The sequence below is a fragment of the Triticum aestivum genome, chromosome 7B (assembly GCF_018294505.1).
Source record: "Triticum aestivum cultivar Chinese Spring chromosome 7B, IWGSC CS RefSeq v2.1, whole genome shotgun sequence".
Lineage (NCBI taxonomy): Eukaryota > Viridiplantae > Streptophyta > Magnoliopsida > Poales > Poaceae > Triticum > Triticum aestivum.
The window spans coordinates 164011652-164022767 of NC_057813.1; the positions used below are offsets into that span (position 1 = coordinate 164011652).

Below are 11116 nucleotides of genomic sequence, written 5' to 3' on the forward strand. Positions count from 1 at the left end.
GATTATACCGAGGGTCCACAAAATTGTCGGTGGTTTTATTTACTTCGAGCATAAACACATGGATGGCAGCTGAGTTGGTTCACTGGGTAGTCCTCAGTCATCATCCAAAGGTCCAATTGATCAGAGAGCATAGACTGGCCAACAGAACATCTGACCAATTGTGGGAAGTGTTACGCCAAGAGGTTGATTCAGCGGCCAGGAAATGTCCATGAGTAATGAGTTGGATCACATGGTCTAGACCGGTGACGATGCGAAAGGCATCCTAGAGTACAATTTTTTCATAAATATAATCCTTGTACTGTGTCCTCTATCTCTCTCGGTTTCTCTTCCTCTCATGACAAATTCTTCTTCTTCCTTTCTGCAAGGAGACAAATCTAGTTCTGTTCTTGGAACTTATGTGCTCGTTTTTTGTGAATAAATCTGACGTCAGTCTTTTAAGCATGGCAAACATTTTTATGATAAACTAGATAATTGCCCATGAGTTGCAACGAGAGTATAAAAATTCTAATAGATTAGCCCGTTACTACACGTCTATTATTATATTAATGTGCTAAAATCTTGGGAAGTATTTGTAAGCAATCGCCATGATTTACCTACCATGCTATTGTTAAGCACTTATTTGGTAAAAACAATTGTAATCGGGCAGTGCTAGGGCTCCGCCTCCTCCTCCTCCTCCTCCAAGAAAGAAAGTTAGGGTTCGTGCCTCTCGCCGGCGCCGGCGCAGGTCCGCCTCGTCTCCGGTGGCCCTAAGGTCATGGAGGCGCGGTGGATCCTGGCAAGGGCCGGCAGGAGGGCTCTGTTTTTAGTCTTTTTTTCAATCTTGTTAGGGTTTGTGTCCTACTCAGGAAGGCAAGGCGGCGGCGGCTCCCTGAAGATGGAATAAAGGTCTCCCCGCCTAGCCCCCGTTCCGGCGGTGCGTTTAGCATCGTCGGTGGGCGTGTGGAGGTGTGTCTCCGGCAGATCTATCTTTGGTGGATTTGTTCGGATCTCGTCGTTGTTCGTCTACGTTCGTGTGTTTTCGGTTTGGATCCTTCCGATCTACGTTACTTTTCATCGGCGGCGGTTGCTGTTCTGGGGTGCTGGTCCTATGGGGCCTTAGCACGACGACTTCCCGACTGTCTACTACAACAAGTTGTGCCCGGCTCCGACGATGGAGGGGCGATGACGGCGGCGCGCCTTCGGCTCGCTTCGGTGCTTGTAGTCGTCGCTAGGTGGTCTACGAATCTGGATGTAATTTTTATTCCTGGTATTCGTTGTATTGCCATGATTGAAGATGAATAGATTGAAAGTTTTTTCGAAAAAAAGCACTTATTTGGTAAGAATTTAATCACTTATCAAAGAAAAATATGTTTTTGCTTTGGTAAGTTAATAAAACATGATGATTCCATTTTAAGGAAAATCGATGGAAAAAAAAATCTGAAATGGGAGAAAAAAATCAAAAAGAAGAAGGAAAGAGGGGGACGTATACAAGGAAGGTTGGAAAAAAGAGAAGTGAAATGGAAATCTTGCGTTATTTTTAATTTACTAGAACAACAATGCACGTGCGTTGCAACGGGATATAAATATTCTAGTACTTAGCTTATGATTTACCTGTCAATAATAATACGATTGTGCAAATAAATGTTTGCCAAATTCTGACCGTGAATTACCTTATATTTTGATTAGAAGTTTGATAAGTAAATTAAAGTGGAATTGGTTTAGAAGGTAAGAAAATTAATATGATTGATTATCATAAGTAAATTAAAGTGACTGATTATCATATACATGGAAGGTTGGAAGAAAGAGTGGTGGGAAGAAAGGTGAAATGGAACCTTACTTTTTTTAACTAGTACTAGTATAGATAGAGACTAGGTAATTGCCCGTGCATTGCCACGGGAATGTAGATATGTATAATGACACATATAAACAAATAATCCATTTATCTATCCTTTAGTTACCACACATGAAAATGCATGTTCTGCCCTCATTCTACTTTTGGCTCGCCATGAACGAAATCATGTCATCAATCCTTCTCTCCAATTGTACTCCACTAATATTTTCCCAAATACTATTCTTCCTAAATAACATACACACATGGCCACAATGTATATTATTGGTGATGATGCACAAGCATGGCCTCATCGTGTTCTTATGTATCTTAATAGCCAAACAAGCCCTTTTTTTCATTTATCAACAAACTAACCTTAATACTGGGCACAATCATGCAAATACATAAGACCCTGCTAGACTAAACAACAAATTCTTGTGACGAACACAATGGACAGTGGCATTGCATCACAAGTTAAAAAGAAGAAAGTTTTGAAAAAGAATTAACCAACTCAGATAGTATATGCTGGAAAAAAGCATGGGAATATAAATAGTGCTAGTCTTACAAGGATATTGACAAAAAAAATTCCAACCTAACTAAGAGTACAACCGGACACTTAGAATGATGAGTTCCTTCTAGCTCGCAAATGATTTACGTTTCCTGCAATACAAATAATAATCAGTGTGTATTGAGAGAATAATTTTCCTGAGAAATATAATAAATATATTCATGGAATGACCCTGACAAAGAGGAAGATGAACATTGAAGCAATTAAGAAAAAAAGCTAGCTCGCCATCAGGCCATTGCCCGTATCTTACATGACTGCATCATACAGGCTAGCTCGCCATCATGCAGACCCCCCGTAACTATACCAAGGAAAAAGTACATTAGAAATGGCAATCAAGCAGATACGAAACATAACAGAAAATTATAAAACATTGAAGACCTCTGTCACGCCGCTCGCCGCCGTCTACTTGGAGAAAAGGGCTCTGCGGCGACAATCAACGTAGGTGCGCACAGGCGATGCGGGTTTGGTGGGCCTCTAGTGTCATGCACCGCTGTTGTAGACTCGAGGCGAGAGTACTGGACAACACCATGATTTTACCTTGGTCGTGATGCTCCGGCCTATTCTCCTCGAGGAGGATGGTGGCCTCCCGGCGCGGTGCGAGCGGGATCCTATCAACGGTGCAGGTACCCTAGATAAGAAAGGGGGAGATATTTATGGAGAGAAAAAATTTATACGCGGAAAAGGCAGGAAATAAACCAAGATAAGGAAGAGAAGAATATGCCCGTGATTACCATGTGAGAATTGATTGCGTTAGAGCATCTCCACTCGTTTTCCCTCCCAGGAGGCATATTTTCGCCGCTTGGGGGGCTGCTGGCGAAATTTTTGGCTGGGGGCGGGGGGGGGGCAAAAATTTCCACTCGTTGCGCCCCCCTCCAGGAGTAGTGTTCAGGCTTAAGTAGACAGCGACATTTCGTCGAGCAGGTCACAGACGACATCGTGGCGGCCCTCGCGGCCGAGCACACGGGCGGTGGTGGAGAAGCTTGAGGAGACGGGCCGTCCGTGAAAGCGCTCATGCCCCGCCGCCCCGTCGTGACGCCGCCCGACGAGCTCGCCCGCGGCGAGCGCCATGTACACCAAGGCCATGCTCCGGTGCATGCAGGCCCTGCTCGTGGTGCAATCCCTCCGTTTGAAGAGATCAGGGGAGGAGGCGAGTCCGGTGAGGTCGTGCTCCATGTACTCGAAGACGAAGTACATGCTGGCGGAGGAGCGGGAGGTGATGAGGCCATGGAGGCCGATCACGTTGGGGTGGCCCTAGAGCCGGCAGAGGACAATGATCTCCCGCGCCATGAAGTGCACGCTCTTCGGGTTGCGGCAGGGAGAAGGCCGACGTGGTGTCCGCGTTGCCCGACGACATGCTGCTGGAGGTCTTCAGGCGGCTGTTGCCGCTGACGGGCGCCGTCTGGTGCGTGGCGGTGTGCCGCCGCTGGCGCCGCATCGTGTCCTGCACGCCCCACCCCGCCACTCCGGCTTCTTCCGCAACCACGGCTCGTCCGCGCTGCCGCCGTTCGTCCCCACCACGGGCGTCGCGCTCGGCCTCGACTTCCTCCCCGTGTCGCTTGCCTGCGGCGTCATCCTCGTCGACTGCCGCGGCCGCCGCCTCCTCCTGCGCGAGCTCGGCGGCCATTTCGCGACGGAACTCAACCTTCTCGTCTGCAACCTCCTACCCCGGTGACCCTAGCGACGCCCCCTTGGACACGGCGCACCACATGGCTCCATGCCGTCGATCAAGAAAGAAACAAAGAGGTGAGGGAAGGAGCAAGAACCAAGCAGGGGGGAGCAAGAAACAGGGGAGAGCAAGAACCAATCCAGGAGAGCACGGCGGCGAGGCCGAGGCTGTCGGGCGGCTGGGCGTGGGCGGCCCTCCGGCGGCGTCAATCCTGGTCCTGGTGCTATAAAAAGGGAGGGAAAGGGAGGAGAGAGGATAGAGACGCTGGTACGAAAAGGGAGGAGAGAGGAGAGAGACGCTGGCAGGTGGGCCAACGCCTGCAAACGGCGAAATTAGGGCCCCAGGTGCCCCCAGCTCCTTGGGTTTGCCTTGGGGACGCCGGCTCAGTTTTTCATCAAATCCGGGCAAAATTGAGAGGCTGGGGGTGTGAGTGGGAGGTTTTTTATTCGTCGGCGGTGAAAAAGTGCTCTCGGGAGGCTTCTTGGGGAGACGAGTGGAGATGCTCTTATGCATTGCCAAGGAAGAGATTGTTTACCATGTGAGAATTGAATGTGTTACTAAAGATTGATCCTATTTGTCCAAAAAATCAAAATCATTTAAATAGAAAAACCAGGAGCAGGAGAAAATAGACGCAGGGATGGACATTCACCAACTTGGTTTTGCTACGTGAATGCAAGGAGCTCACCTCGGTGGGTGCGACGGACATGACGAGCGGAGCACGGAGGCAATGGCGGCCATGGCGCAGCGTCACCAGGAGGGCGATCTTGAGGCTCTTTACACCGCTGAGCCCGTCCCGACTGCCATCTGGTCGCCGGCGTCTACAGCTTCTCTTCCACAACTGATGAACATGCCCACAAAGGATCGGCTAGAGAGAGAAGGAACAAATATATGCAGGGCCGTCAATGGGGTAGTGCGAGCAGCCGTCGTCTTCTCTTCCGCTAAACTCGGGAATTCCTTCCTGCATGTGAGGCACGGCCTTAACTGCCCTGCAATCTTCGCGATTATCTTCCCTACATACACGTGATTGCTTCCTTTTGATTTGTTTACCTATTAGCTAGCAGCATTATCGCATGCAAAAATATCGAGAGTAAGAAAATCGCCAGAGATATCGCTCTGTTTTATTGTATCGTATACTACTCTGAGTGGAAACACTCCATCCCGCGCCAAATTGATTGCGTATGGTTACCTTATGTGATGATGATAAAACCGACAGAACCGGCAAGGAAAGAACCGGTAGAGGGGGGGGGGGGGGAAGAAAATCGCTACAGGGAGAGAGGGGCGTACGAGAGGTTGGACGAAGAGCGGGCAACATAAGAGGGGAAACAGAATACTCTATTTCTTTTAGGTAGTAGAGACTGGAATAATGCCCGTGCGTTGCAACATGATATAAATATTCTAGTATGTTAACTTGTTACTTGTCTGCCCATAATATGCGATTGTGTAAATAGATGTTCATCAAATTATGTCTGTTCCCCCTTTTCGAAAAAAAATCAAATTATGTATGTGATTTATCTATATTTTGATCAGAAGTGATTTACCTTCCCATAGTATGTCATTGTATTGTGTAAATAAATGTTTATCAAATTCTGCCCATGATTTACCTTATATATTGGTCAAAAGTTTGGTAAATAAACTAAAGTATAATTGGTTAAGAAGGTAAGTAAATTAAGGTGATTGATTATTATAGGCGAATGTTGAACAAATGGATGGTGGAAAGAAATGTGAAACGGGAACCTTATGTTCTTTTTAAGTAGTAGTGATAAAGATAGAGATTTATGATTTATGATAAATTATGTTGTCGTGAGGATGACAATTTTCTTACCAAGCATGGCAAATCTTTAGCATGTTCAGACATGCAAGGATCCTTCTTTGACAAATTGCCATCCTCACGACAAGATAATTTATCATTTTGGACGTTCGATTTGCCATGCTAAAAAATCTGACCTTTTATTTGCATAGGTATATGTTGTATTGTCACCGTAAGTGTGAGCTCCATGTGCCCACGAATACAGTGAAGAATTAGATGATGCCCCGCTGCGGGAATCTTGATAAAACAGATGCTAAAAACTAATACTATTGCAAAAACAAATTTAAAAATGCCATTGGGATATATTTTGAAAACAATAAAGTATATGAAGCATGTCACAAAAATGTTGTATAAAAATAGAAATCTATTGGATTGAGTTAAACGGACATCATTTTTTACAAAAGTATGTGCTATAAAAAGTGTAACATGACAATCTATGATGCGCACAAAAATAGTAGAACAAATCCATGCAGATTGTTGAGGTGGCTGGGCTGTATGAATAAATTAGTGCATAAATTGTAACTTATGACCACATGCATGACTTGATGATATGGCATAGTTGCATGAAGAGAAAAAAACTGATAAAATAGTTTTTTTTTAGATTTAGGAAAAATAGGTTGTAGGTTGCAACTATTATTTAAAAATGGACGCGTCTAGCGGGCGGCTGGGCGCCCGCTAGCGCTCCTGGGCGGCCGATTTTTTTTGGCACGTAGCGTGTTGTTACTTAATAATCCATGTGGATAAAAATAACACTGCTAATTAATCACTTCTTATGTGGTCTTTTTTCAGTTGATAGATATCTGCATGATGTTGCATTAATGTTTCTCATGTTCATTCCTTGTGCATTAATTTTTGGTTTTCAAAATTATAAAAAACATATGTTCTAAACCGTGTGTCGAAAATCAGATCCGTTTTTATCGTTGAAACCCTCGCGACGTGCTCTTCAAAAATAGATCCCGCATGAGGATGTTTCGACGAACTAGTCTTCCTGCCAACTAAACATCAATGTGTGCGCAACTAGACTACATTGCCGCGCCAACTGAGCATATGTATGCGTCAATAGTCCTGCCAACTAAACATCTATGTGTGTGCAACTAGAATACATTGCCGCGTCAACTGAGCATATGTGTGTGTAATTAGTCCTACCAACTAAATATCAATGTGTGCAACTAGACTAAATTATCGCGCCAACTGAGCATATATGTGTGTAACTAGTCCTGCCAACTAAACATCAATGTGTGTGCAACTAGAATAGATTGCCGCGCCAACTAAACATATGTGTGTGTCAATAGTCCTGCCAACTAAACATTAATGTATGTGCAACTAGACTACATTATAAGCCAATTGAGTATATGCGTGTGCAACTAGTCTTCCTGCCAACTAAACATCAATTTATGTGCAACTAGACTACATTATAAGCCAACTAAACATCAATGTGTGTATAACTAGACTACATTACAAGCCAACTAAACATTAATGTGTGTGCAACTAGACTACATTACAAGCCAACTAAACATCAATGTGTATGCAACTAAACTACATTACAATAAGTCTACTATCTCTTAATCTCCATTCTTCAGCCAATAAGTCTCCATGTAACGACCACCAGCGCTAATCGAAAAAAAAATCACCAAAGCTGCACGCAGATCATACGCATTGGTCATCTTTGGCCGTCCCAGTCCGGCAGCTACCATGTAGAAAGATAGAACTAGCCTGCCCTCGGTGAGCTCTAGCCCCGCCGCCACATCAATCCAGTTGCTATGCGCCTGGTACAAAATCTACAGCAACCACACATGCATGAATCATGAGTTTCACGGTTGGCTCCGTAGATCCTCGAGTTGACCTCAGGCTCGATGGAGATGCGGGACGCACCGCGGCCCCCGGCTCAAGCGGCCGCATCGAGCAGATGGACGGACAAGAGGGAGGAGGATGTGGGGGTCTCGGATCCAGGGCGGCGGGGATGTGCAGATCCGGCGTCGATGCAAATGGAGAGGAGGCCCGACGCGGCGGTGGTTGACAGGGACGAGCTTGACCCAAGGCGGGGACCATCCATGGCGGCGCCCTGTGTGGAGGAGTGAGAAGGAAGAGAGAGAAGGGAAGGCAAGAGGGGATCGGCGTGACTTGGATCCTGGTCGCCGGCGAGACGGCTCGTCAGCGAAGGAGCGCCGGACGGACGGGGATTAGTTGTTTTCCTTTTCTGAAGAGAAGCAACTACTGAAGAGAGGCATCAACGATTGTTTTTGTCGGCTAGCGCGGCCGCTCGTTTTGGTTAGTTGGTGGCCGGCCACTTTTTAGATTTTAGGTTTAAAAATAGAGGATGAGCTCTATGGGCCGGAAGGACATTCTCAAGTACACTGGGTTGGGCCGCTGAGCTTCTACTTCTTACCTTTTCTCCAAGTCTTCTCCATTCGGCCTCCAGCCCTTTAAACCCCACAAAACCCTAGACTTCGCAGCGAGCAGCCGTCGTCGGATCCCCAGAGAAACACCAAAGCCCGAGCCATGTCGTCGGCGTCCCTCGCCGCCAGGCTCCTCCGCCGCGCCGCCTCTTCGCCGCGGCTCTCCACCCTATCCCGACGCTGCGCCCACTCCTCCGCGATGTCCCGCGCGCCCGTTTCGCTTGCCCGTTTCCACCCCGCCGCCGCCGCCGCCGCCGCCTCCCCTTCAGGAACCACTGCCCGCCGCTTCCTCTCGTCGCAGTCCCCGGCGTCTTCCTCCAAGATCTCCCCGGACGAGAACCTGAGGCGGGTCATCGACTCTGAGATCGAGTGCGTCGTCGAATCGGAGGAGGGCTCCGCGCAGGTATCTTGGCTTCCTTAACCACCGCCCCTGCATTTCCTTTTCGTTGCTTCGAGATAGTAGTTTGACTCCATTTATCCACGATCGAGCTTTATTATTTGTGGTGTGAATACCGGAGGAAATACCTTGATCCCGCGTATTTGGGAAATATTAGGAACGGAACCAAAATTAAGGTTATCGATTCAAGACTGTTTAGCCTTTCATACTAGTAGTACTAGCTATGCCCGTGATTGTTGCTCCTGCAGTGAACAGCTAACTCTGGGAATCTTTCATCCCTGCATCTCAAATTGCAAAGGTGCTACATTGCTGGCATGCCGTTAGTCAGTAATGGTGACTATTCAGGATTAAACAATTAAAATGGTAGTGGTAGGGGTAGTAAAAAGGAAATATTGTTAATATATTACAAAACCCCGGTTGCGAGATCCTGGCCTGTGCTGGATGCTCCAGCTCAATCCAAGAGGTTCACAAACTTGACTTTGTTAGGTCAACTTTTCAGATGTTCAAGTCATTCCCCTTCTAAACTACTCCCTCCGTAAACTAATATAAGAGCGTTTAGAATACTAAAATAGTGATTTAAACGCTCTTATATTAGTTTACAGAGGGAGTACTCCCTCTGTTCCTAAATATAGGTCTTTCTAGAGATTTCAATAAGTGACTACATACGGAGAAAAATGAGTGAATCTACACACTAAAATGTGTCTATATACATCCTTATGTGGTGGTCCATTTGAAATCTCTAAAAAGACTTGTATTTAGGAACGGAGGGAGTATTTATGAGTCAATTGGACATTAGTAGATGAAGTTTGTGCACATTTGAAATGTTTATTCAGGGAAGTGAACATTTGAAATGTACCTTACGTGGTATTAATTGTTCTCTGAGGTCCATAAACTCCAGTATATGCTATATGTCAATTTGATAAAGTGTTATACTGCGATGATGTAAAGATGGGTTTCATAGACTGATGTCGCATACTATATCTTGTGTTATACTTATGCTTTGCAAGTACTTGATTGTTTTATCTTGTTAATAGGAAGAAATGCTTTAGTTTTGCTTCAAAATAACCTTTTGTCTGTCTGTAAACACTATTATGTGATATTTTTTTGAAAGGACATGACCATAATACTTGTTTTGAATTGTTTCTAACAGCAAATTGATCCACCAGAAGACTTCCCCTTTGAGATAATTGATAACCCTGGTGATCAGTCCATCGTTCTCAAAAGAGAGCTTGCAGGAGAGACTATTAAAGCTACTGTATACACAAATTTTGATACTGAGGAAGATTTGAACAATGAGGATTCTGATGCTGAGAATGATGATGACTCATTTAAGCCAGCACTTCAGATGGTTGTCACTGTTGAGAAACCAGGAAACGCAGTCCTGGAATTTGAGTGCAACTTTAATGATGATGAACTGGCAATTGAAAATATGAGGTTGCTGAATCGCGATGCCATCTCTACTGAGAATGCATATGAGGGGCCACAATTCTCGTAAGTTCAATTTTTCTTATCCAGCTTCTGTTATTTCTTCAATTTCAAGCATCATAATAAGCCAACCAGATGGTTGCTGAATCACAATAAAACAAAATGGTATACATACAAGGATCCTTGGTCACATATTTCTTGTTTTACAAGAAATGGCTCAAGCTTGACAGTTCTTTCTTGTATGTGTTTCTCCCCTGGCTGATTATTCAATCCAATGTTCTGTTTACTTACTCATTGCATCTTGTGGTTTCTTCTGATGTTTACTTACTCATTGTTTTCTACAGTGATCTGGACGAGAGCTTGCAGAAGTCCTTTCACAGGTATCTTGAGGTGAGGGGGATCAAGCACTCGCTGCATGACTGGCTGCACGAGTACATGATGAGCAAGGATGAGAAGGAGTACGTGGTTTGGTTGAAGAACATGAGAGAGTTCATCGAGAAATGAGTGCCACTGCCTGTCATTCTCTTTTAATAGAAAGAACATGCCTGGTGCTCTATGTCAAACCTGTCTGATCATAAATGTGCATTGCTTTCTGGCACGCCAAGTCTCGGTGAACGCCGAGCTGAATTTACATTTTGCTGGACCTGTTAGCTGTAGAAGAGCTTCGGCATCTTATCTTTTGATGTTTAACCTGTGATCCATTCAGGTATGATCCGTTAATGTATTTTCAGCTGCGAGTATATTGCTACGAACGTTCTAGAACTATGAGGGGATGATTCAGAGATATAATTGAATGTGCACATTAGTTGAATAATTTACGATTGAAATAATTAGTGTAACCTGCAAGCCATTTAGATTCAAGCTTTACAAGTTTGTATCCCAAGAAAGGAAGAGGGTGACGTTTTGGAACTCCTGATTTATGCTTGGCTGCTACTTCTATGACCTCGTGATATGATTGTTTAAGCCATGCGCGTGAGAGAACGGTGACCGGAGAACCAGCAAACTTAAAAATCCGAATCAGTTGTACAGCAAAAGCAAACAATTCCTTCG

The 11116-nt window shown here is 45.2% G+C and overlaps 1 protein-coding gene and 1 pseudogene across 1 annotated transcript; both read left to right on the forward strand.

Moving 5' to 3' along the window:
- The first annotated feature begins 3567 nt into the window (after nucleotides 1-3567).
- Nucleotides 3568-4047, forward strand: LOC123157803 (uncharacterized; annotated as a pseudogene).
- A 4212-nt stretch (nucleotides 4048-8259) lies between these two features.
- LOC123160563 (uncharacterized protein At2g39795, mitochondrial) lies at nucleotides 8260-10828 on the forward strand. The gene is made up of 3 exons (XM_044578367.1): nucleotides 8260-8647; nucleotides 9792-10132; nucleotides 10411-10828. The coding sequence occupies exons 1-3, from the start codon at nucleotides 8348-8350 to the stop codon at nucleotides 10568-10570; spliced, it is 801 nt and encodes a 266-aa protein (XP_044434302.1). The 5' UTR covers nucleotides 8260-8347; the 3' UTR covers nucleotides 10571-10828.
- Nucleotides 10829-11116: the final 288 nt, after the last annotated feature.

Bases quoted from the DNA above. Each gene is read 5' to 3' on its own strand.
- LOC123160563 (XM_044578367.1), top strand. From the start codon at position 8,348: ATGTCGTCGGCGTCCCTCGCCGCCAGGCTCCTCCGCCGCGCCGCCTCT. The intron at 8,648-9,791 runs GTATCTTGGCTT...TGTTTCTAACAG, and splicing joins CGGAGGAGGGCTCCGCGCAG to CAAATTGATCCACCAGAAGA. The intron at 10,133-10,410 runs GTAAGTTCAATT...TGTTTTCTACAG, and splicing joins TATGAGGGGCCACAATTCTC to TGATCTGGACGAGAGCTTGC.